The sequence below is a fragment of the Sapajus apella genome, unplaced genomic scaffold (genome assembly GCF_009761245.1).
Source record: "Sapajus apella isolate SASKATOON/1434 unplaced genomic scaffold, GSC_monkey_1.0 scaffold26, whole genome shotgun sequence".
NCBI lineage: Eukaryota > Metazoa > Chordata > Mammalia > Primates > Cebidae > Sapajus > Sapajus apella.
The window spans coordinates 24,136,976-24,162,829 of record NW_022436966.1 but is presented as its reverse complement, the minus strand read 5'-3'; the positions used below and the strand labels follow the sequence as shown (position 1 = coordinate 24,162,829).

The 25,854-nt window shown below is 40.3% G+C and overlaps 1 protein-coding gene across 3 annotated transcripts in view; it reads right to left on the bottom strand.

The window, feature by feature from the left end:
- FSHR (follicle stimulating hormone receptor) overlaps positions 1 to 25,854 on the bottom strand; it is a 189,128-nt gene that overhangs the window by 17,775 nt on the left and 145,499 nt on the right. For all 3 annotated transcript variants that reach the window (XM_032292155.1, XM_032292156.1, XM_032292157.1), the window contains exons 5-8: positions 7,985 to 8,056; positions 6,429 to 6,506; positions 1,222 to 1,290; positions 1,037 to 1,111 (exon numbers count right to left, since the gene is read on the bottom strand). In XM_032292155.1, coding sequence (XP_032148046.1) covers positions 1,037 to 1,111; positions 1,222 to 1,290; positions 6,429 to 6,506; positions 7,985 to 8,056 — 294 coding nt within the window. The remainder of the gene's footprint in view (positions 1 to 1,036; positions 1,112 to 1,221; positions 1,291 to 6,428; positions 6,507 to 7,984; positions 8,057 to 25,854) is intronic.

The following is a 25,854-nucleotide window of genomic DNA, read 5'->3' as shown; positions in this document are numbered from 1 at the left end:
TTCAGTGGGTGGCTTCCAAATGCCTGACTTGACTTTAGGCAGGCTATGTAAGGATCATCTAGTAAAACTGTAGATCTGTTAGCATGCTTATCTGTTTCTTTGCTCACCATTCCTTCCTGTACCTCATTCCCTCCTTTTGGGTTCCTTTGTTTGTCTTGAAGTACTTTTCTTCAGTAAGTGTAGTAGGCCTTGCTTAGAGCCCAGGAACACAGATTTAAAAAGCCTTTTGGTACTTGTGATGCAGATTGTCCCCCCACCAAAGAAGCCATAAAGGCCACGAGAGTCACAGGAAGAAGTCACCGATGGCTGAGGTTGTCAGAGAGACTTGAGGAGGTATAACTTCAGAATGATCCTTGATGGAAGGGGCAGTGTAGGTAAGAATAGAAGAGGGAAAAGTCACTTTTGGAGGGAAATATGGAAGTAAGGAAATGACAAGAGGAGACGTCCTCATGAGGGCTATGAGACATGGAATGTATCCCAAAAGATTTGAAAAGAGGATCCAAAAATAATGAGTATGTAGGTCTCCTTGGGTTGAAGGAACCTCCTGGGTGTTGAAGATGATAGAGATTTGTGCTTTGCTTTCCAGTGAAGAGACATGTAGTCAAGTGGTTGTGAGTCTGTACCACGAGTCAGATCAATTTAAATCCCTGCTGTAACTCTTGCATAACCTTGAGTGAGTGAATTAACCTCTCCAGGGAAGCCAGTTTTTCCTTCTGTAAAATGGGAATAATAGCTCCTACCTCAAATGGTGATTATAAGAATTAAATGAGAAAATGCATCTTAACTTCTTAGAACACCATCTGACACTCTGTATGTGCTCATTACATGTTATTATTAGTGTTGCTTTTTTTTTTTAATGGAGAGTTAAACTGTGGATAAGCCTTAAATTGTCTCTATAAATCTTTGCAGATGACATGAATAAAAATCGAACTTCATGGCCAGCCCTGCCTTGGAAGTTCTCCCTTAGCTGCAGAGAGTTGACTTCTAACTTAAACAAACTGAACTTTTACACACAGAAATGGGGAAAGCTACTCACAGAACGACTGGTCCAGAGGCTCCGTGGAAAACATCATTAGGCAATTCTTTTAAATTTTTGTTATTGCTTAGATTCCTGGGGATGGGTTGAAGAAAGAGGGAGGAAAACATAAAGCCACATAAATACTGCTGTTGAAAGAGCCATTTCCCTTTAAATGGGCTGGAAGAATAGTCGGGGCTACTTACAGCTCATCTAGTTGGGTTCCATTGAATGCACAGTTGTGTATTTCTTGAATCCCATTCTTATTCAGCCATCTGAAATAAAAGGCCTATTAAAAAACCAATAATGTCAGATGCAAACAATACAAGGGTTTCATAATTGGAAGCACTGAGCAAAGGCAGACAGCACAGGTTAGTGGAATAAAGAAAATGCCACCTTTAAAGCTTGGGGACATGGGTGGGAAGAAGACTGATTTATTGCTGCATAATCTTTTGTAACTTTTGAAGTTTGCGTTATGTGCATGTATTGCCTATTCAAAGGAATAAATGAAATTCAAGTTTGAAAAGGCACACTTAGGCAGAGCAGCCTGGATTCTTTCACTGTAAGGTCTTTACACATGTCATCTGTGTGTAGAGATGCAATGCGGGGAGCGGACAGATCTTTCTCATCCTGAAGGACAGGAATTGTACAATTATTGAACAAGTGTTTATAAGACAGAAAAAGAACATTTTATGTCACCTTTCTCTAAGGGCTTAAGCCTTTCACCCATGATCACCCACAGCAGCAGGCCTGGCTGTCATCAAAAGTGATCTAATTAAGTTGTCAGACAACCTGAACATCTCCCGTGACCCGTAGGGACCTGGTTATTGGAGGTTTGTGGAGGTGGCTCTGGGTTAAGCCAGAAAGGAAGAGAAATCAATTACAGAGAATGTGGGCTGTGGCAGGGCGAGGTGATGTGAATGGGCGGGGGAGGAGATTCTCGGGGAGGTGGAGATGGGTATAGAACAGCTATCCCGATTGCGCTAAGAAGGTCAGTGAGCAGGGTTCCCTGGACAGGGGAGCCCAAGGACACCTTGGGCTACAGCTCTGCCTTGCTCTGCTCCTGAGTGGATCTGAAGACAAAACAGATACCAAGGTCAGGAGGGCTTAGCCCGAAGAGCCTCTGACCACCTGCTCTTGTTTTGCTGTCAGGTTCTTTTCCCTTTTCCCAGCTTAGTGGGTTTGCAAATAACACTGTTCAGAAAGCTGACCCAGAGAAGCTCTTGTGTGTCCATGATTCTTTCTTGGTCCACCATGGGTAGCCAGAAAACACATAAAATCACAGGAGAACAATTGTATGTCTTTTTCCTCCTCTTGAAAACTAATTAGCTAAAAAATCCAGAGAGGAGCAAGGTAAATCTTTTAAGACATTCATAACCAACTGGTGGGTTCTGATGGCAAAGAAGTGGCTATGCAACCCCATGCCGTTTGAAAAAGCGTTTCCCAGGCACACCTGAACTCTTGACAGTTGCAGAGTAGTAAGGGTTGCTGGGGCAGCTGCCCCCAACCTGTGGGATGTAGATCCCTGGGGGATTTGGATCAAATGCAGGATTCAGCAAACTTTTTCTGCAAAGGGCCTGATAGTAAAGTTTAGGTTTTATGGGCCAAAAGACAAAAATAAAAAATATTATGTAAGTACCTTAGGTACTTATAAAACAATTTCCACAATTTTTTTATTGACCAAATTTAAAGTATAATAATTGAATACTTCTTTTGTAATGTAGGTCTAATATTATAAATAATTTTTTCTGGGGGATAACATTTTGCTTAATTTAGATCCAATGTTAATGTTTCCTGTCTTAGCTCATGAGCTGGGTTTCACCTCTGGGTTATATGTAGTTGGCTGGCCTTTAATTTAACATGAGGGGTGTACAAATCCATATAGCCTCCACCTATTTTCCTAGAGTCTAGATAATTGATATTTCCTGCATATAACCGTCCTGTCAATCGATGTTGCTACAATCAAATAAAACATAAACTAATTTTAAATAATTATTATATTCAAATATCCCTTTGTCTTTATGGATTATCTCAATCAACAGATACCTTCATGTGGGGAGGAGGATGGTATTTCTTGATATCATCACACAAAAACCAAATTATGTTCAGAACTGCTGTCCTTGGGTTTATGTTAGTCTGTGGGAATCTCAAACTAGTACCATAGGGAAACCCACATTTGTCACGCACAACCCTGGTCTCTTAAGAGAGGAACTACCTATTTTAAAACGAGATGATGATGATGAGACGACGTCGAGGATGACTACAATAACTTGGGCAGAACATCCACTAAGGAGTAACTGCATCACAGCCCTACCTTAACCCTTTTGTGTCTTTGGGGACGAGACCAGTGTGCTCACTCAGCAGAGGCTCAGGAGGCTACAGAAGCACACTCTGCTCTCCTCCTAAAGAGTGGAGGTGCTGGAGACTGGGCCTTTAAAACTCATTGAGGGGCAGGCAGGGGAGATGAACTGACTGAGGAACAGAGGAAACACGCTTGAAGCAGGCCTCTCCTCAGGCCAGAGTATGCTAGGAGCTGTTACTCATGTATTGTTTTATTTCTTCTGTTAGGATATTCTCCTGGCTGGCCATAGCTAGGTGCTTTCCCTATTCAGGCTCTCTGCTTACCAGGGCAGAGTGGCAGTGGGGAAGGGATCAGAAGCTTCTGCACAATGGGTTTTTGTTGTTCATTTCTTAGATTCACTAGGCAAGTGTCTGATAATCCTTCATTGCTGGCTACTTAAAAAATATATTTACTTTTAGAACGGGGCCTCAAAATTTGTTTTAACTTTTAGTTTCAGGGGAGCATGTACAGGTTTTTTATATAGGTAGTCTGCATGTCATGGGGGGTTGCTGTACAGATAATTTCATCACCTGGGTAATAAGCATAGTACCCAATAGGTATTTTTTCTGGTCCCCTCCCTCCTCCCTCATGTAGGCCCCAGTGTCTGTTGTTCCCTTCCTAAAATCCATGTGTTCTCATTGTTTATCTCCCATTTATGAGAGAACATGTGGTATTTGGTTTTCTGTTCCTGTGTTAGTTTGCTTAGAATACTGGCCTCCAGCTCTATCCATGTTGCTGCAAAGGGTGTGATCTTTTTCTTTTTTTATAGCTGTGTAGTATTCCCAGAATTTTGAAAACTGCTATCGATAGAATACGTTGTCAGTCATCAGTGCCACTGCCATGCTTTTTTTCCTGAGTGTGCTCAAATGTCCCCAGGGGAAGAAAGCAACCCTGCATCAAAGCTGCCAGACTAGAAATGATTGGAGACTTAAACTGTGCTGAGTATGAATGATCTGATTTTATTGTCTATAGATTAAGGGACAGCCACAATAAGAACAATATATATTGTTTCCACAAATGGGAATTTATCCTTTAGAGACACGTCTGAGAAACATTCACTCTTAAAAGAAAACTCCTTTCCTGAAAAGTGTGTTCCTAAATTCTGAGAAATCAGTGTCCATGAACAGGAGTTAGTAAAGAGCAGACAGAATCTGTATGTTCCTTTTGTAGCTTTGGGTTTGCAAAGGTATGTCAGAATTTCTTATTTCCTCAGGTTCTTTGGCTCTAGTTGGGAGAGTTGAGACCAGGGCATTTAGAGTGCTTTGCCTACTGTCTTATGGTCTGGACAAAAAAAAAAAAACAGGTCAATGATACTGTGAGAATGATATGAGCACGCTATGCAAAACTATGAGAATGATATGAGCACACTCCCACTGAATTATATATTTTCTATAAAAATGAATGAGTTTGCCATATTATAACATTCATTTTAAGTCTCTGTATTTAAAATAAACATATATTTCAGGCAAGATCCAAATAAACATAAACATCCTGGTATAACTGCGAATATTTATCACTAATCTCCCTCTGTGATGCAGCCCAGAAATCCTTTTACTGTTGTGTTTTGCAACAGGCCAATAAGACTTATGTACTCATAAGCTGTTTTCCACAGCTCTTTGTGTTATTAGTTTTATTTTTATAAAAGGCAGGTGGCCTTCACAGCCTTGATTATTCTGTTCCCTCTGCATGCTCTTTGCCAACTCCCTAGCTAACTTCCCATCATCTTTAAAACCCATTTTAAAAACTACTTTTTCTCAGCTTGCTTTCCTTTATTTAACTCTTCCTTTAACTCTGGCATCACAGGCTAGTCAGATTAAATTATTCATTCTTTACTCTTAGAATAATTGCTTTTTCTTTTACTTTGTATATCATTCATTCTGCTTGCATTTTAGTTTATTCCTTTTGCTTTCTCTTTCTCGTCTTTTCTGCACGCCATCACCTCATCTCAACACACACACACACACACACACACACACACACACACACACGCACACCACTTCAAATATCATGAGCTTAAGTGAAATGATTCAGTATTACTCACCTGTAGCTTTTGTCCTAATACCTATATCTTTTGAATGCATGCCTTTGATTTAATTTTATTGTTCGTTTCATACCTTTTATTTCTAAGCTAATCTGTTTTCAAATTTTTTCTATTGTTCTCTACATCAAATACAGTGCTTAGCTTTACTGATCAAAGTGTCATAATCTGTCTATGATTTCTTTTTCTTTTAACTGCTGGGTCTCTGAATCATATAATTGAAGAGGACTACAATTCTTTACGGACTGGAACTTACCTTTTGTACATATAGGCATATTTTAAAAACTCATATTGGTATATTTTTTAAAAAACACAACAATTTGTAAAATAGATAAAATGCTTTTCATATCTTACAGATGTAATTGCAATTACTGGGTCCCCCAAATGTCATTCTGTGCATCTAAGTTTCATGGATCCCAGGCATACTTAGGTGGCCCATACTGTCCTATTTCTTGGCCATCCTGGAAGGGTGGATAAACTGCTACAGGGCCTACTGGCATAAAAGATTAGAATATCTTTCATTAACAAGACAGAGTGCATTTAAAAACTTTCCAAAAAGTCAGAGTAACTCAAGCTCATTAAAAAATTTAATTGTTTTAAGAAAATGAGAAGTCATCTTATGCTTAGCATGGGCCTGAACAGGAGCTGCTTGGAATGGTTATGAGGGAATCACCATATCTTCCTGATTGGGTTTCCTTCCTGATCTTTTTCTTTGGGCAACAAAAGCCTTGCCAGGCAATAACTAGCTTTGTTGATGCATGAGTTATTCTGTCCTTTGGAACAGATGTTGTAACACAGGAGACCATCATTCAAACAGCAATTTTAAATAGTTGAATCATACCACAGAATCATAAATTATTGACATGAGTTCACATTGTGATTCTGAAATGTAAAGACAAGAGAAAAAAAAGAACCAGAGAGTGTTTTAAGTGGAGAAATGCCAAAGTTACCTGAATAAAAAAGGAACGTCCAATTATAAGAGATCACTAAATGAAAGAGCAAATGTTACTGTTGGATTTTTCCCCCTTACTTACAGAGTCACACTTTGAAAACTCAGCCCCGCGAAAGAATTTCTTTCAACTGTGTGAATGTTTATGTTATCTTGAATGTCTCTAGAAGAAAGTACAGACAAACAGATATTTACATCAGCCCTACTCATGTAATCTTCCCACATTTAGTTTAACTGGCATAATGTGGTCTTTAGCACAGGTAATGTATTAATGTAGTTAGTTGTTGTTTAGCTCAAAGTTTGGGGAAAAATAGTCTCTAATTTATATTTAGTATATTAGTTCTTACAAATGGAATTGTAGATATTCAGTGTCTTCCCCCCCGCCTTTGTTTTGAGACATGGTCTCCTGCTCTGTCACTTAGGCTGGAGTGCTGTGGTACCATCACAACTCACTGTAGCCTCGACCTCCCAGGCTCAAGTGATGCTCCCACCTCAGTCTCTGGAATAGCTGGGACTACAGGCGTGCACCACCATGACCAGCTAAGTTTTGTATTTTTTGTAAAGTCAAGGTTTCACCCTGTTGTTCAGGCTGGTCTCAAACACTTGTGCTTAAACGATCCGCCTGCCTCGGCTTCTCAAAGTGTTGGATTACAGCTGTTGGCCGCTGTGTGTGGCCCACTTTTTTCTTCTGAAGGTTTTCTTAACTAATTTTACCCTAATGTAACAAACCTTTCACCTCCTAACTTCTGTGTTCATCTTAGTTGGGCCTTCTCTCCATCTCAATCCCCTTCTTACAGCTAGTTTCCTTCCCTCTGTTCTCCTTGGGTCTCAGAACAATTTTATCATTGATTTTTCTTTTCCTGAATGAAAGGATGGGAAGAGCCTCATTTTCTGTTTGTAGTACTCATCCCCCATCAACCTTCCCTCTTAGGTCTGATCTAACATGTAGAAGTAAATGTAGAAGTAAGGGCTATAGAGGTAATGTAGTAAACAGCTTGGAAAAATATGAGAAATTCTGAAAGATATTCAATGTTTTTCTCTGTCTCTTTTTCCACCCTGCTTAGCTCCTTCCTCCCTCCTTAGCTCCTACACCCCTTCCCCATCTCTTCCTTTTGGGTCTGTCCATATTCTTACAATTTCACTATCGGAAATAATTGCCATTACATGCTACCTTTTCTCTTCCTTTTTTCAAAATACAAATACCTTGGGAAAAGGCAAACACAGCCTGTCATTAACTCTTTAGTATGAATGTGTGTGTTAGATAGTTTCTTTATGGCCAGGGTAGCATAGAAATTCTGGAAAGAAGAGGAAAGGATGTTGGAATACAAAGGTTGTTGTATATGTGTGTGGGGGGCAGTAATTAAAGCACTAAATAGTGAAAAAATGAGCAACTTTTTGATATTGCTATATGCTGGTTTTGTGAACAATGCTCTTATTGAGGGGTCTGTCAATTTCCTCCAAACTGATATTGACTGGCCTGCAGTTAAATCAGGGGCCTCACTCTGGCCTCCTTATTTTTGCTAACCCAGGGCAATGCATTTGGAGGATGTAGCCTACACAATGCATTTTAAAGGTCCACATGGCTGTTGGCCAAGACGGATACTGAGTAAAGAGTTGGTAGTCACTCAAGGAAAAACTTACAGTATAACCTTGTGGAGAGAATGAATCTTGTGAACATCTGGAAGGTGCTTAATACCTGTGTTGGATATTAACCTAGAGAGAAACAAAATGAGAATAAGTGAAAATGTAGCTAGCTGTTTAAATAGTTGTTAGAGCATGAACTTTCCAGGATGAAAATATCAATTTTGAACCATCAGAAAAACCTACAAGAAAAGCCCATATATACCTGAATTATGCTCATGTTTTCTATTTTAAGGTTCATTCCAGGGTCTTAAAAGCTGGTGATTCCTTAGAAAAAAGAAACTTATACTTCAGTCACAAAGGGATTAGGATGCCACAGTATACATTAAAAAAAAAAAAAATGAAGATTGATAAGTTAATCTGACCCTAAAGCAACTTCCAACTAGTAACAAAATTTTCTTAAATTATTCTCTGTTTCCAACCTCATCATACTTGTTGGAAAACTGTGTCTTCTTCGCTCCAAGTGATTCTCTCGGGATTCCAGCATGAGATTTCATGCCCTATGACCCTAGGGTATGCATGTGACCTGAGCTGGGCCAATCAGACTCTCTCCTGGGACGTGGTTGGAGGTTGGTTAGAGCTTCTGCTGTCATCACCCTTAAGAGATGATTATAAATTTCTACAGCTGAAAATTGCAGACCTACCCTGGATCCTTCCCAAGGTCTGATTATATTGGCCTGACTTTCCCAGGAAGGAGAGCCTGAGAAGGCGGCTAGCAGTGAGTATACATTTCACAGGAAGATTTCAGAGCAATCCGGACAGAGAGTGAAACAGGGAAGGAGGGAAGCTAAGCAATACCAGCACTACTGATGACTAGTTCCTAATTCCAAGGACTTGATTTAGGATATTTAAAAAATGGATCTCAGAACTGTTGATCAGAGTGGGGGATAGTAGTGAGGGAAGGATGTGTCCATTGACTCCTATTTCCTATTGGTAAAAGCTGATTCCATGGTGTTAATTCCCCACTTATGGCTTGCACATTTCTGAATACCCTGCGAATTCCCTGATGGGCATCTCTCACAGTGGTGCCCAAGAAGCCCCAGAGCAGGAAGGAAGAGGTGTACAAGACTAGGCTGGGTGTTCCTCAGTTGCACTTGAATGAAGCTGGATGAAATTTGGGTGGAACTGGCTGCCATAATAATGGTGAGGTTTTTAGGGGCCCATAGAAATTATTGGACACATTGTACTTTGTCATTTTCCTCACTCCTGTGAGTTACTTAAAATCCTACTATCTCTCTACTCCCATTTCCCTTTTCTATATGTGGCTTACCTAAGTTGGAGGTGGTGATAGTTAACATGCAATCTAAAGAACCCTCATTGATATATTCATCATGTGAAGGACCATATGTCCTTTTGAGGTTTTGACTCAAGAAGATTTGGTGCCTTGTACTCTGCTTCTGTGTTTAGAGAGGAAGTGACTCCAGTCTATGGGTTCTAGGTTATGATTCTCAGAGTTTTTTCCACCGTCTTGGTTCCCTGATATCCACATCAAAGGTCTCTTGGGCAATTCTTTTAATTACTTCAACAGTCCTTAAGTTGATCTCCTTTTGCTTTTTATTCAGGAAAAGAGGTTCTTTTTGAAGAATTTATTGTGTTGTTAATTCACTTAAAAATTATATACAGAAAAATAAACTCTTTTGAGGGTAGAGGTCTATGAGGTAAGAGAAATACATAGGTAACCATGAGCACAGTACAGATATAGAACTGCCATCGCTCTCTAAATTCGCTTGTGTTTTCCCTTTGTACTTCATCTCTTCATCTACTTCATATCCCTAGCAAGCACTGGTCAGTTATCTGTTTCTCTAATTTTGCCCTTTCCAAAATATTATGTCAATGGAACCCTCTATGATCTTCCCCACTAGAGCTCAGAGATGCTCTTCACACCACACAGCCACTGCGAGGGGATGCTGCAGTCGTGGTCAGTGATTCAGGACTGTTTTTTCTATCTCTTCTGTGCCTCTTTCAGCAGTATCAAGTTAAAACCAGGTACTGTGACTGCACAGCTAATTTTTGGTTCTCATGAAGGGTGTTTTTTTCTGTGTAGATAGTTGTTAATTTGGGGTCTTTGCACGGGGGACAATTGGTGGAGCTTTCTATTCTGCCATCTTGTTCTGTCTCTATCAGTGGAATAATCTAGAATGTAACTTTTGGGTCTGGCTTCTTTCACTTAGCCTAACTCCCTATTTCTCTTGATTCATTCACAGCAAAGCTTCTGGAAGGAGTTGTCTGCACATGCTATCTTCATTTTCTCATATCCTGTTGATCTTCAACCTGTTCCAATCTGTTTTCATCCCATAACTCTTAACTGAAACTGTGATTGTCATGGCAAAATCTACAAACTCACTAACTACCAAACTCACTAACTACTACAAACACTTAAAACTGTAAATGGTCACTTTCTTAGACTTTTCTGGATTATTTAATATTTTTTTTTCCGAACTCTCTTCTGTTGGTTTCTGTCATTTTGTACTCTTTTGTTACTGCTCCTTCTCCTCTGTGACTCCTTGTTGGCATTCTTTGTTGATTCCTTTTCCTCTATTTGTACTCTGGGTCTTTTGCGTCTCTTCTCTATACTCTCACTACATAGATCTTGTTTCCTGTGATTTTAAGTAGTATCAATATTGTTAACTCCTAGATTCATACTTGCTCTCTGGCCTCGCTAGTCTATTGCTAGTTAAAGCTTATTTTGTGTATCCTCCTGAATGTCTCACTGACTTAGCCAACTAAACTTGTTCCCCATTATCATCTCCACCAAACTGCTTCTCCTCCATTATTCTCCATAGGTAGAATTGCCATCCATCAATTGTAATTTGACAGTTAAAGTTGGCTTGGCTTCTTCTTTCTTAAGTTCCAATATCTAGTCCATCTCAAAGTCCTCTTAGATTCCATTTCCGAAATATGTCTTGACTCTGTGCAGTTTTGCCCATCTCCACTGAAACTATTCTAAAAAAAACCCCTGGGAATTTCTGTAATATTATTCTCCTTTCTTTCCCAATTCATTCTCCATACAGCACTCTGGGAATTCTTTTCAAAAATGTAAATCAGATTGCTTTACTCCTTTGCTGTTAAGGCTTTAGTTCATTCCCATGACACTTAGAGTAAAGTTGACACTCCTTACTGCCTCCTCTTGTACCTTTATCTTGTGCTATTTCTCCAGTGCACTTTATCCCCAGTGGCTTTCTCTCAGTTCCTCAGATTTTTTAATTTCTTTCCTTTCTCCAAATATTTGCATGTACTTTCTCTAGAAGGCTAACCATCTACTCTTCACCTGGCCAACTTCACCTCACCCTTCAGAGTTTAGTTACACATGTCACTTTTTCAGAAAGGAGCTCCCTATGTGCCAATCTAAATTAGGGCCCCTGATTTATTCTCAGTATAACTGCGTCCTTTTTAGCACTCCTCAAAACTCTGAGCCATATACTATTTTGTGATATTTATCCAACATCTGCCTCTTCAACCAGATTGTGACTCATATGAGGGCAGGATTCATGTTTTTCCTGAAAACTCAGTGTTGGCACAGTAGTTGATATATATAATCGGCTCAGTGTTTACCAAGCTCTTTATACCAGGTAATATGCTATGTGCTGTCAACAGAGGAGTTCACAAGGAATTATTCACTGCCTATGTTTATTACACCTTACTCATTTGACGTTATATGGGTAGCAGTTTCCCCGTCTCTCTTAGTGAATGAATAAGTTTTATATAATTGAAGGAATGAAGAATTCATGATTGCTCAATAAGAAAGTTACAAATGCAGCATTTAACATCAACAGCATGAGCTTCCATAGCCCCTGTACTTATGGAATATCTATAGATATCTGTAGATGTACATTGAGATTTTTGGTCTTTATAGAAAGAAAACAGACTGCAAAAAATGGCCAAATTTATTGCAAAAAATGGCTAAAATTATTCCAGTAGTGCTGAGTTTAAGGTACTTAAAAAGATCTAGTGACCATCTAGTGAGATGGATTATTGGTGATAATTCTGTAGCTGAGACTCTTTAAAACCCCAAGATAATACAGGAAATGGAGTTCGGATGAACACTTAGTTTTCAATTCATTTTTCCCCTCTGATCAATAAATTCATGTCTGATGGAGGCTGGAAGTGGGTAATCAGCTAGGAACTGTATGTCTCAATGGGTTTGCTTTTGTCAAATGACTGTTTGCTGCAAAATTATTTTGATTCACTCAACCATGGTTTATCTTCAAAAAACAGTTAAAGGCCTGAGGGTAAAATGTCAGTGAATTTAAGTTCTGCAAATGGGTCTTTTAGAGAAAGGTAACTGACTCGGAGTTTTCCCTCTCTGCAGCCAGTTTTACATTCTAAGCTGGTGTTAGCATCTTTAATGCCTGACTGTCCTTAATCTTTAGGTTATCATAATGAAAGTGAGCTTCCCTCCCATCAGGATGAACTTAGTGGGGTCCTGTAATTGCTGGGAACCATTCTCTCCTATTCTGCACAGGATAATATGCTTACCTTTCATAAACAGGTGACCCTGTGACACTGAGGCTCCTTGTCCTAAACATCGTCAGTGCTTTTATTAATCTTCAGTAGTGTTTATGGGTTCTTATTTTTTCTTAAGTTAACAGGGTCTGTGTTTGCTTGTGTTGCACTGGACTATGTGCCATCCTTCCAATAAAGCCTCTATTTTATACAAGGAGGAAGCCAGAGACCGTGTGCTGGTTTTAGGGAGTTTGTGAGTGGATTAAGACAAGCACAGATGAAACACTTAGAATGGTCTAGTGGCAAACTGTATGCTACTGATTGTGAATGCCTTATGAGTTCAGAGAAGGGGCTGGAGGAACAATATGGGCTGGGGGGAAAAAGTGAGATATCTTAGAAAGTATAGAGCCTTCAGGCCTAAACTAAGAGTAGCAAGTGTGCATATTTGGACCACACGAGGTGGACAAAAGGATGCGAAGCAGAGGAAAATAAAACTAAAAGCAGGGAGGAGGCAGAATTTCAGAAACTTTAAAGCTAGGTAAAGAAGTGTGGTAAAGAAAGCATGGGCTTGATGGGGAAGCATTAGAAGCCACTTTTTGGGGCTGCAAGGGGGAGCAAGAAGACTTGAGGGTTCCCTGAGCAGAGGTGGCCCATGTTTTTACCAGCCCATCACCTCAGGACTTCGCAGTAGTAATGAGACCAAACTGACAGTGGTTGAGAACCAGCTGTGGAGTGAACACCTAACCTACTGGAGTAAGAAAAGTAAACCAGGAGAAAGGACAAGACATCCCTTCTTATTGCACATGACAACCAAGTACATATATATAACCTCTATTCCATACCAAATCTACCACGGCATGGAATGATGAATTCTGCGACTGTGTGAACCAGCTCTCTCTTAGTCTAGGACTTAAGGCAGCCACATAGTTCATGCTATGGCTTGAGTAGATCTTTGAGATGCTTTAGGCAAATTTGATTAATGGAGAGGATGCTGCCAGTTGTGTGTCCAGTTTATCATTTTTGCCAAAGCACATTTCCTAGTAACCAAGGCTGAGGGTTTGGAGTTGAACCCTTTTCTCTACCTACTAATTGGTTTCCTATAAAATAGGATTTGTTTGCTTTTAAGCCATTTGATTCTTTTAGTCTTTTACATTTTGAATTACATTTTTAAAGTATCTTGTGTTAACGCTGAAGTTGACTCCTTCCTCCTGACCATTCTGAGACAAGTCAGGGCAATGATGGATAGGAATAGGAAGAGTTGGCTGATCTTAATTATATACAGTTGATTCTCCTTATTCACAGCAGTATGTTTTAAAAGTCACCTCAAACATGGAATTAGTGAATCACTGGCCTCAGGGGAAATTCAGGGTTAGATTCCTTCGAGCCTTTGGTCCAAACGTATTTGTCATGGTTTGATCAACATATAACCTTGTTTTATGTGTGTTTCTGTTTAAAGATACCTTATTTAATGCTTATTATTGATTCATGAACACAGAACTCATGTTCTGGAGTACTATAACTCATGTCTGAAGGAAGTTTATCTAACACATATATTTTTGGCACATCACGGTCTTCTTGAAGTTAGGAACCTAGATGACACTTCAGCACTACACACAGAGGCCTTTAAACAGTGACATCACCAACAAAAAGCACAAACATGGGGAGAAAAGGCACTAGATAGACCATGCAAAGGGCACTTGCTTTTCAGCATGACAGCTGAAACAGGGTGTCAGCATGCAGGCTTATTCAGCCTCAGTTGGGAACCTATGTCAAGACACTCAAATTTTTGTCTTCCTGCGCAAGCACATGTCCAAGAATAATGCAAAAGTGTTTCAGGTATTGATTTTGGGTTGCAAAAACATTTTAACAAGTGGATTAAATAGCAAATACAGAATCTGCAAATAATGAGGATCATGGTATATGAAAAGACTCCTTACTTTATGAGGTTTACTAATATTGATATTTCTATTAATTACAGATCCTTCTTAACTGGGAATTTGCATATCTATATACAACATGATAAAAGATGCCAACATATGCTTTCTGAATCATTAAATAAACATTTGCTAGGTATAGTATTACAGAATCTTGGAGTTAGATGGCAGAGCATGTAAGAAGGTGTATTGAAAAGGTCTTCGACTTAAGGTTTAGAGACCTTGGCTTCCAGTGTTGTCCCTCTACCTACTGGATAACACCAAACAGTTCACTTACCTTTTCAGAGTCTCAGTTTCTCTCTGTAGAATGATTTTGTGTAAGAAATTATGTTAGAGAGTAGGAGAGCCCGGTTTCTTGCCTTTTCAATCTCAATTTTCAAAACTAGAACTATTTAACTCTCATATTTAACTAGGACTCTGTCTCAGTCTCCATGGAAACCAGACTCCCTAGTAATCAGGGGAAATTGAAGGAGCTCCAGGGTAACATTTCCTAGAGGTCAGTCCTATCGGCCTGGCTGCAGATTCTGTTTGGACCTACCATCCTAGGTTAGCAATCAGCCTCTGTTTTTGAGCAGGGCATAGCTTCAAAGGTAATAGCTTTGGTGCTGGATGGTCTGGTTTCAAGTCCTGGCTTTATCATTTTTTAAGATGTGTAGCCTTAGGGGTTAGTTGCAGTCTCCAGGGCTCTCAGATCTCTTACCTTTTACACAGGGAAATAAGATTTACCTTTTAGGAAAAAGTAGCCCCACGTCCAGGCACTGTTACTGCTGTGGTCATGTTCCAGCCTTATATTCCAGTTGCTGTATCTGAGACTCTGATTTCCTCGATCCACTAGGACCTGGGTCACGTCTTATATCTCCTAGTTCTCTTGGGTGCCGAAATACTGTTTCCTTGTCTGAGTCCCTCTGTGACCCAGAGGACACGTGAGTAGGCTGATGGTATGGCTGGTGGAAGCCACAGTGGAGTTTCCCAGATTCCTCCTGCCCTCATTCTTTAACTGCCTTCTGCTTCCTTCTGATAAACCTGCTTGGATCAACCTTTCTATCTGTTTGACTCTGTTTAGCCTCTGGCTCCTGGCTTTTCTGATCAGGATCATACTATCACTTAGAGGTTTGTTGAAGTCAATTACTACCCAGAGTTGATAAACTAAAGATGACTTGCACATTTTTCTACAAAAAGACAAGGGATCCAAATTTGTTGAGTTTTTCTGAGACAAGTGGCTGTCAGAAATAATAGTACTGAGCAGATATTTTCTAATTAGACACACTTGATTTGTCTTTTTAAGGGAAAGGTAATATATTAATAACGGGGAGGAAAGCAACAGTTTTGAAAAAAAATCTGTGCTATGGAAAAAGCACTGGGAAAAATGTGTGGAAATTGCTAATTTATTGCAGAAAGTGATGTATTTCCTCATGTGTGAAGACTCTCACGGTATGTATTTTAAACATAAGCAAATGCAATTTTCCAACCAGTTTAAGTTTTTCATGGAGTTTTGAATGCTTTCATTAAAAATATAAAAAATTCAACATTTTCCAGGTAGTTTCCAGGTACTAGTAAAATTCAGCTGGTCTATTTTTTCCCTAACATCAGCCAGAACATCTGATTGATGTTAGGGGGAAAGTGTACTAGCTGAGTTTTATAAAAGTATTTGCAAAGAAGGAGTATGAACGCTAAGTATGATGACTCAGCGAGTATATGTATGAAGCTGTTCTTCCATTGGATCTACCTATTTTAGTGAAGTTTTGTTCTCAGCTTTGACAGCCGTTAAAATCTAATATTACAATGACCTCTTAGACTAAGGATTAAAAAAATAAGCACATCCCTTGAAATTTCTTTGTCTAAAATATTGTTATTATATTTAGTGAGAGCAAAACAGGTTTTTGTGCTATGTGAGCTGGTATATAATAAGATAAGAGGAAAATGTAGAAGCGTATTATTCATCTTGATTTCATTCTTTAAAATATTATTTTTGCATATGTGTGTAATGCACACAAGACTGCAGTCGTGTGTATCTACTTTATCAATAAATGTATTTGGGGACTTACGCTTTATTTGTTTATTTGTGTGTGTGCGTGTTTGTTCACTGATGGGGTGAGGAATCAAGATCATACTGTCCAATGTATAGAATACTTAGTTTGGGAACAGAAGCTTGTAATTCTGAAGAGCTGCCAGGTGGAAATGGTAATAGATATGTGCTGTTCTGTTCTGGAAAGTAGATATAGGATTTATAATAATAATGGTCAACATTTATTGAACACTTCCTATGTACCAGGTACCGCACCAAGCACTTACCATCGATTATTTTGTGTATTCCTTTTCACTACCATAAGAGATAGGTAGCACTACCATCACCATATTAGAGTTGAGGATACTTAGCTGAGAAAAGTCCAGTAGCTTTCTCAAAGCCACGTAAGGAGAGGCAGAGCTAGAGGTTGAATTTAGATCTTTCTTAATCTAAAGCATGGGTGGTTATTGTTGTCTTAACTTGAAGACAGATCCTAATTCATTATGGCAGTTGCCCAACAAGAAATGGATTGTTGTGCTAAGAATATGGTTTCCACCTCTGCAACCATAGAGTTACTATGTCCAAGTAACTGCATGGAAGGCTTTATTCCTGAGGAGGGCCTTGGACTCTGTGACCTCTAAGATGCCTTCCAGTGTAGAAACTGAGCATTTCTCTAGAAAAAATATTTCCAGAAGATACAAACACTTTGTTTATGAATGAAATGCTACAATGGTCAGATAAGTTTGGGGAATGCTGGGTTAATAAAGTTAAGCAGCTTCTTTGCTGCAGGATTCTCAGAGCCTTACCATGATATTACTCACTATAAATTTTTAGGAGAAGGAAATACTATGCTGGCTTTTCCCAGACATGTTGACTTTGGACTCCCACTCCATTGTATAGTATATCCCGAGTTTGGTGTTTCCTAGCTCAACCTTGGGAGCTCTGCTGAAAGCTAAAGCATTTATGCCAACTTCCTTTACTGTAGACTAATTCTTTAAAGGTGCTATTACTATTAGGACGTGGTTGGTAAACTTTCTCTTAGGTAGAGTATTCCATCAGTCAGCACACTCCATTCTTCTACCATGATGTAAATCAGAAAGTTCGCAATATACAAAATCAGAACTGTATTGGTGAAAGGGCAGACTATGTCCAGTGAACTTTGGTTTACTTTCTACCAGCAAGTTTGCATATTTTAGGATGGACCTCTTAGATTACAACTAGGAGAGGTAAAGCAAGGGACTCTGTATAAGTACAGTAGGCTTGTGAATGATGCCAGGTGCAAGGTCAGATTCCTACCCCTAGTCCAACAATTAACTTCTACATGTAAGCAGATTAGGGTAAAAAGAATCATGGCAAAGTAGATCAAAAGGGAACTAAACCGAGGAGAAATCTTTGACAAAATAGACCGACTTGTATGTAGAAAAAGAAATAAATGAAGTTTGTGATGGGCTGTCACTATTGATGTTGTTTGTACTTTTAATTGGGAGCAAGCTATAGGATATCTCTGTGGCTAAGGCAGAGCTCAGTGTAGCCGATGTCATAGTTGGAGTTTTCCCTGAGAAACAAAGGTAGAAAAAACGCCACATTCCAGGTTTCCAGAAACCAGTTACACAATTGTTAACCTCTCATGCACACTGGGCATGAAAGCAGTGTGGAGAGTTGAATTCGGGGAGAGACTTTGTGAGCAGGGTTTCTGGAGAAAGCTGTGGATTTTCCTCTTCCTATCCCTGTACCATGGAAAGGGTCGGCGCTGCTTGCTGCTTCACTTAGGTTGAAAGAGGGACTTTAAAAAGACCATGTAGAAAGTTTCATAACTGCCCCCTCCAGTTTGGGGAACACAGTGACCAGGGTCTGAATTTGGGCTGAGCGAGCGGCTGGCTAAAGTGGCAATAGACCAGAACACTGCTAACTGAAAAGAAGCTGCACTCCTAGGAACTGGTTACACGGGTCACAAATCTGACCCAGATTTTTCTCCTAAGAAAAAAGACTCAAAAATCAACTTGCCTTATTATTTGTGTAGCACATACCTGACAAAGGCGTGTTACAGGATTTCATTTGACTTCACAGTAGGCTTCTAAGGTGAGCATAATTATGATTACCATTTTATTGATAGGAGAGGCAAGGCTCACAGAGAGTAAATGGCTTGCTCAAAATTTCTAGATCTGAATCAGAAGTAGTAATGGTTAACACTTACCTATTTTATTGCCACAAGCTAGACACCATTGTAAATGTCTTACCTGTATTAGAGTCATTTAATCCTGCCCATAATGCTAAGAAGAAGGCACTATTATAATCTTTATTTTATAGATATGGAAACTGAGGCTTAGAGAGTTCAAATTATTATAGCTTGTTTGATGGAAAGTAGGACAGATGGAACCTGAACCCAGGCACTCTGGCTCCCCTGCCTCTTGGTGACGTTGCTTCCATCATCCTGTACTGGCTGTATAAGAACTTCTAAAACCTAAAGATACCTCTAGGTGAGAGTGACAGCAAACAGAGTTGCCAAGCAGCAACCTTTTGAGACCTTCTTGGATGCTGATATTAGAATAACTTTAATCAAACTACCAATTTGTGGCAAGCAATTACTTTTAAATTACATAAGGGAGTTGCAAAAGAGCTAACATTTTAAACAGTTTACACACCCTTCCCACAACTCATTTCTAATATTAATTATTTAGAAAGCTCTTTCTTATGTACCCTTCAACTGAGCCCAAGAAGATGATCACAAATTCCTAGTGGCAAACATATTAATAAAGTGTCAGTGTTGTGTGCTGAGCACTGGGCATATTGGTGTTGGCTTCATCTGCATCCTACATCTCTCTAGCTGTGCTGTGTTGGGGGGCAGGATGAACTGGGTTGGAGTCTGACATTCTTGGGCTCAGTCTTTAATTCTATCAACTATGTAATCCCTGAGTTTCAAAGACCTCCTCTGTAGATTGGGAAAAATGCATACCTCACTGTTCTAGAAGATTGGAATGTAGCATGTGTGAATAGAATGCTTAGTTCAGTCTGTCATCGGGTAGACGCTCAGTAAGTTCAGTGTCCCTGGGCCTTCTTCCCCAGTATAATTTCTTAATCCCATTTTGTAAGTTTGGGCCAATGCAGTCAGCATTTCTGAACCTCAATCTTCTTATCTGTAAAGTGGAGCCACCAGTAAATATTTCACAGGTCTTTTGTAAGACTAGTTAATTAATACTAAGTGAAAGTGCTTTCCGCATTAAGATTTCTGTTACTCATGCCCATATCATCCAGCCATGCCTTATACAACTAGCAACGCTTGCATTTGTTGTTTGCTTTTAACTTTTAAAATGTTCCCACACCCAGTTTCATCTTGCCCCTTCCTTCCTCTTCTCTCTTTACAATAACCTTTTGTTAAGAAATGAGGGAGTTATTTTTTTTCTCCATTTTCCTTGAGGCCCAGTGTATTAGTCCATTCTCATGCTGCTATGAAGAAATGCCTGAGATTAGGTAATTTATAAAAAGGAGAGATTTAATTGATGCATAGTTCCTCAGGGTTGGGGAGGGCTCAGGAAACCTACAGTCATGGTGAAAGGGAAAGCAAATGTGTCTTCTTCACATGGCAGCAGCAAGGAGAAGGGCCGAGCAAAGGGGAAAAGCCCATTATAATACCATCAGATCTCGTGAGTACGTGCTCACTATCACAAGAACAGCATGGGAGTAACAGCCCCCATGATTCAGCTACCTCCCATGAGGTCCCTCCCCAACACATGGGGATTACAATTTGGATTATAAATCAAAATGAGATTTGGCTGGGGACACAGAGCCAGACCATATCACCCAGGGAGCCCCTGTTACTTGCTTACAAGTTCTTACAGGCAGGGCCAGGGCTGGAACCTGGGTCTTTGGCTCCCCTGTAAAGAAAAGAGCTTTTCCCTGATGGCTTGCTGAATGCATCTGGGTCCATGTGGGTCCCGTGATTTGGTCCTTGTCCAGAGAGAGACCAAATCTCCATGGTCCAGAGAGAGACCTTGATGGTTCCCCTGCAAGTCCTTCAAGCATGCCAGGCTCTCTCTTCTTAGGACTGCTCTCTTTGAATTCCAGATGAGTGAGGGAAAAGCTCACTGCCTCTTGAACTAGATGTTATTTGTGGATTGTTTGCTGTGGGTGAGCTCGTGATTAAACCACAGCAGAACGTTTTTGTGATGTCTGTTGAAGATGAAAATATTCTTCTGTGGAGCATTTGTCACTTCAGTGTTCATACTCTGTGGCGTCCCAAGATATTTCTCTAAAAACAGCAGCTGCTCCCCTCTCTACCCAAACAGAAAGGTTCCAACCACCCCTGCCCATATTCTTATGAAGGGCCACTGTGTGCAGAGCCTGTACTCTGTGGTGGCCAAGAGACAAATGGGACACAGCCCTTGCTCTGGATTACATGTCAGTGGAATCTAGTGGGGAAATCTCCAGCTAGTTCATGGATTCCTGGTCCTTATCTGGCTGACTGGTGAGTCCGTGGATGCATTCCTCCTGCAGACTTGCACTTTGGAAAGACAATGTTCCTCCCAGAAGGACAAATCAAGAGTTTGAGGGCAGCTGGGACAATTCAGCTAGAACATTCCTGTACGAGGATCTTACAGCCTAAGAACACATGTTATGAAAGATAAAGTAGATGAGATGAACAAATACATGGAAGCAAGGAAACAGCGGGTCTCTCCCAGCAAGTATTTCGGAGTGGAGTGAGAACCAGGTGCAAGCACCTGCATCACAACCAGGTTTCTTTGAAAGAAAAACTGAGTAATCCTCCATCCCTGCGCTGGGGATATAGAAAACCTGGTCTCCCACCCCCAGCCCAACCCCTAGAGTAGTACAGAATCTGGTTGAGTTCACTTGAGTGACACTCTCCCTTCTCTCCATGTCCTGACGACCCTGGCTGCATACTGTCCTGCCCTGCCTCCTCTGGCCCATCCCATGGAGATGGTAGCTGTTAATGTGTGGCCTGTCCAAGGGATAATTGCAAATCTAAAAGGGTCTGTAAGGACAAAGATACCTTTTAAACCTCCCAACATGGATCTTTAGTCATGGAATAAGAGGCAGCAGTTTATTTTCCATGGGGGTGGAGTTTTGCCTAAAGTCTCTTCAGTTTGCACTGTCCAAGCTGTCATTCTGCCTGTGCCCCAGGCAGGCCCTGCTGAGGATTTCTCCTTCCCAGTCCAGCTGTAATGGCTGCTGGGTGCTTTCTGCCTCTTAAACATCATTTTCACATCCAGTACCTGTCAGGCTCTGTTGAGGTGGTTGTGAGAACAAATTTGTCAGGGACTGAAGGTGACAGGGATACATCCGTGACTGTCCTTTACCTCTAGGAGCTGTACTTTAGTAGTCCTTAATTTATGAACAATTTACAGCTGATTTAAGTTTCTCACTGCTGCAGCAGGATCTCAGCATTTAAAGGGTCTGTTTGAATCCTGGGGAAGGATTTGAGCCTCATCTGGGAAGTGAAGTGGCTGCAAGATGCTAAATGTTCTTATCTTGCAGAATCACTTCCTCTTTCCATACAGAGCCCCTCGTGTTGGGCCTGAATATGCTGAATGCAGGACAGGCAGTGACACTGGGAACCCCAGATTCATGAAGGTCACAGTTCAGAAACCGAGCACTTGAGGGCTAGAGTAGATCTTAGAAGATTTTTCATTTTCCTCATTTGACTCGCCTCTTGAAGCATATTTTGTTATTTTCAGTTTGCAGATGAAGAAACTGAGGTCTGAAGGGATTAGTACATCGCTGGCTGATGGGGGGTGTCTGATGAGGATAATACCGGAGATAAGAAATAAATCAGAGCTGAGCTTTACTAGGTTAATCTGAGACTTGCTTCTCACCCAATCCTCTTTAGACTTATCCTGATATCTGACTTCTGGTGATGAGACAGGTCTTATTTCAAAATTAATGAGTTAAGGATACACCTACCTTGTAAGAAGGCATATCCTATGAAAATTAAATTGCACCAAATCTGCAAATGGGCAGAATAGATGGTCACCTATGTGTTATTTGAGTGGGTCCTATAGAGCTTTTCTCTCCCTCTTGGAAGTTCCCCCGTCAGGGAGCCCATCATTACCAACTCTTGGGTTTAGCATTACTTTTTTCAGGTTCCTCTTTCAAAAACACAAATTCTCCTTGAAAGGAGACTATCAGAGCCTGGATATGTTGATATGAATTGATGGACCAAGTGATCTCTTTGCTGATGGAAAGGAATTGGGCTTCTTGCAGGAGAGAGCATACTGAACAGGTTAGAGGAGAAGAGGGAGGAAAGGTTAGCAGCATGAACACGTCACCACCTTTACTTTCAAGAGATGGTCCTTGCCTCCCTGAAGATGACAGGCTTACAGTAAAATCTCACCTTGAACATCAGTGTTCTGTAAGGAAGAGCTGGCCACATTTTCCTAGAGTTGACAATGGTAGGCAAAGTTGGCTCTGCCAGACAGATTACTGAGAAAAGAAGCAATTGTAAATCTTGATTGTGCCCAAATATCCTCGTAGTCATGGCAACATCCTTAGATACTTGCAACACTGACAGCTGGGGAGATGGCTAACAATTTCTTCACTATAATCACAGTCCTGTATAAGGTAACTGAATTGCTGATGAGTGATAACTGCAGGATGACTCTGTGTGGGAGGTGCTAAGGTAAGGGTATTGGGGGAAGAAAGGCTTTTAGGGGTTACTAAAAGTGAGTGCGCAAAAAAACAAAACAAAACAAACAAACAAACAAAAAAACACTCGACCACTTGGATCCATGTCCAACCCAGAGGTGAAACATATTCCAGTGATTCTGTCTTGGAAATGTATCCCATTGAACCATGCCTTTCTAGCCCTCTAGGTGCCACCATTACTGTATCCCTGGATTATGGCAACTGCCTTGTGATGGTTAATATTGAGTGTCAACTTGAATGGATTGAAGGATGTAAAGTATTGGGTGTGTCTCTAAGGACGTTGCCAAAGAAGATTAACATTTGAGTCAGTGGCTGGAAAAGGCAGACCCACCCTTAATCTGGGTGGGCACCATCTAATCAGCTGCCAGTGCAGCTAGAATATAAATCAGGCAGAGAAATGTGAAAAGATTAGACTGGCTTAGCCTCCCAGCCTACATCTTTCTCCCATGCTGGATGCTTCCTGTGCTCAAACATTAAGACTCCAGGTTCTTCAGCTTTGGGACTTAGACTAGCTTCCTTGCTCCTCAGCTTGCAGATGGCCTATTGTGGGTCCTTGTGATCATGTAAGTTAATAATAGTTAATAAACTCCCCTGTACATACACATCTAACTTATTAGCTCTGTCCTTCTAGAGAACCCTGACTCATACATGCCCGTTAACAGGTCTCCCTGTAGTATAGTCTGTATCCTGCTACCCAGGCAATTTACAGTCCAAATCATTCTCATTATGTCACTCTGCTGCTCAAGAATATGTTATAACTTGTTTCTTCCTATGGTGTTAGGTCTACATTTCTCTGCCTTAATTTTTCTCTGACTCCTATCCAACCCAATCCATCTAAATCTAGTCATAATCCTTTCCACTACACACCTTCTTTTTAGTTGGGACTCAGTTTCTTTCCATCCTTTATCTTCTCCATGGTTCTTGCGTTCTATGCATTTAAAGTACTCATTTCTTTCTTTCACAGGAAACTTATTCCCTTATATCTTTCCAAATCATATTTATCACTCAAGTTCCACCTATGTTACCCCCAAGATGCCCACAAGAATCTTTCCCTGACTAGTCTGGACTAAAGCACAGGGTCAGTGTTCTCATTCACAATCAGCACCGCACAGCTCTACAGAGGCATTGCTATTTCCAGTTGTTAACGTCTGATAGTCTTTTCTCCTCGAAGGACTGAGCTCCTTGAAGTGAGAGCTGTGCACTGATAGCTCCTATATCTCATGCAAGCCATCCCTTTCATCCTTTCTCAACCACCCTTTCTTTTTATTTTATTTTTTAAAAATTTAATCAATTAATTAATTTTTAAAATTGTACTTTAGGTTCTGGGGTACATGTGCAGATCATGCAGGATTGTTGCATAGGTACATATATGGCAATGTGGTTTGCTGCCTCCATCCCCCTGTCACCTATATTGGGCATTTATCCCCATGTTATTCCTCCCCAACATCCCTACCCTCTGCTTTCCTTCCCCTATCTCCCCTGCAATAGACCCCAGTGTGTGATGCTCCCTCCCTGTGTCCATGTGTTTTCATTGTTCAACACCCGCCTATGAGTGACAACATGTCTGAACCACCCTTTCTAAAACGTGACTCTCTCTACTTTCCCTGCTTTATTTTTCTTCATAGCATCATCACCACCTGACATTACCCAACACTGTTTGACAGGACAGATAAAGCCTCTGCCCTTATTGAGCTTACATTTTAGTTGGAGAGACTAATAGCTACCACAAAGCCTGGGGTGTATTATGACCTCAGTAATTGGCTGTTGAATGACTGGTTAGTGAATGAGTTCTTACCAATTGGCCAATTCACTTCAAAAAGGATGAAGGAGAAATGGGGAGCCACCAGGCCTTTCCACCATGCACCTGCTACCATAACTTCTAAAAATGAACCCGATTATGGCTCTTTTTCCACCATCATAGAGAAGTGAACATAGGTAAGCACCAAAGGTATAACAATGATTCATTCTGTAAAGATATTGCATCCTCCTGTCAGAAGAGCCCTATAACAAGTCAGCTTACATCTCCTGCAGAATGGCTATGTGTCCCGCTTACCCTGTGGATTGTTGAGTTCAAATGCCACAAAGGATGATAAGTGTTAAATTATGAATAAACGTAAAAATGGGAAGCATTATTCAACCAGCTGTTTGTGTGAAAAACTGGAATTATTTTGAATGGGGATGGCAAGGGAGGTTGTGGACAAATAGTGTCGAAAATAAAATAAACATAAAAGTCAGGGTTAGGAACTGTTAGAACTCTGCAGGATAATGTAGTTTTGCTTGTTGGAAGGACCTTTTTGGATATGTCAGGGGTTCTGTAAGAAGGCTCCTTTTGTCTTTTGAGAAACATGAATGGTGTATTTCCATGATAGAATGCTGAGTGGTGGATTTTGTCCAAAAGAAGCAGTTAAACAGGCCTTCAAAACCTTAGGAATAACAGAAGGGAAAAGAAACATCATCACTACCATCACCACTATCATCATGATCATCATCATCAAATCAGAAACATTTGTTATGCCTGGATGATATACCAGAAGCTTTACAATCAGTATCTCATTTAATCCTATACCAGTCTTAAAAGGTAGGAATTATAATTTTATTTTTTCCTTTAATTATTTTTTTTAAGAAGAGGAGAGAGCTGAGGTAGAAGGAGATGAAGTCTCTTGCATGGGCACCCTAACTAGTAAATCACAGGGTCAGGAATTTAATAAGAATGAATAATATTTGTTGTGAATTTTCTAAATGTCGATCATTTCTCTAAACACTTCGTTTGTTTTAATTCAATGAATACAACTCAGTGATGCAAGGAGTGTTAAGATTACTACTTTTCAGAA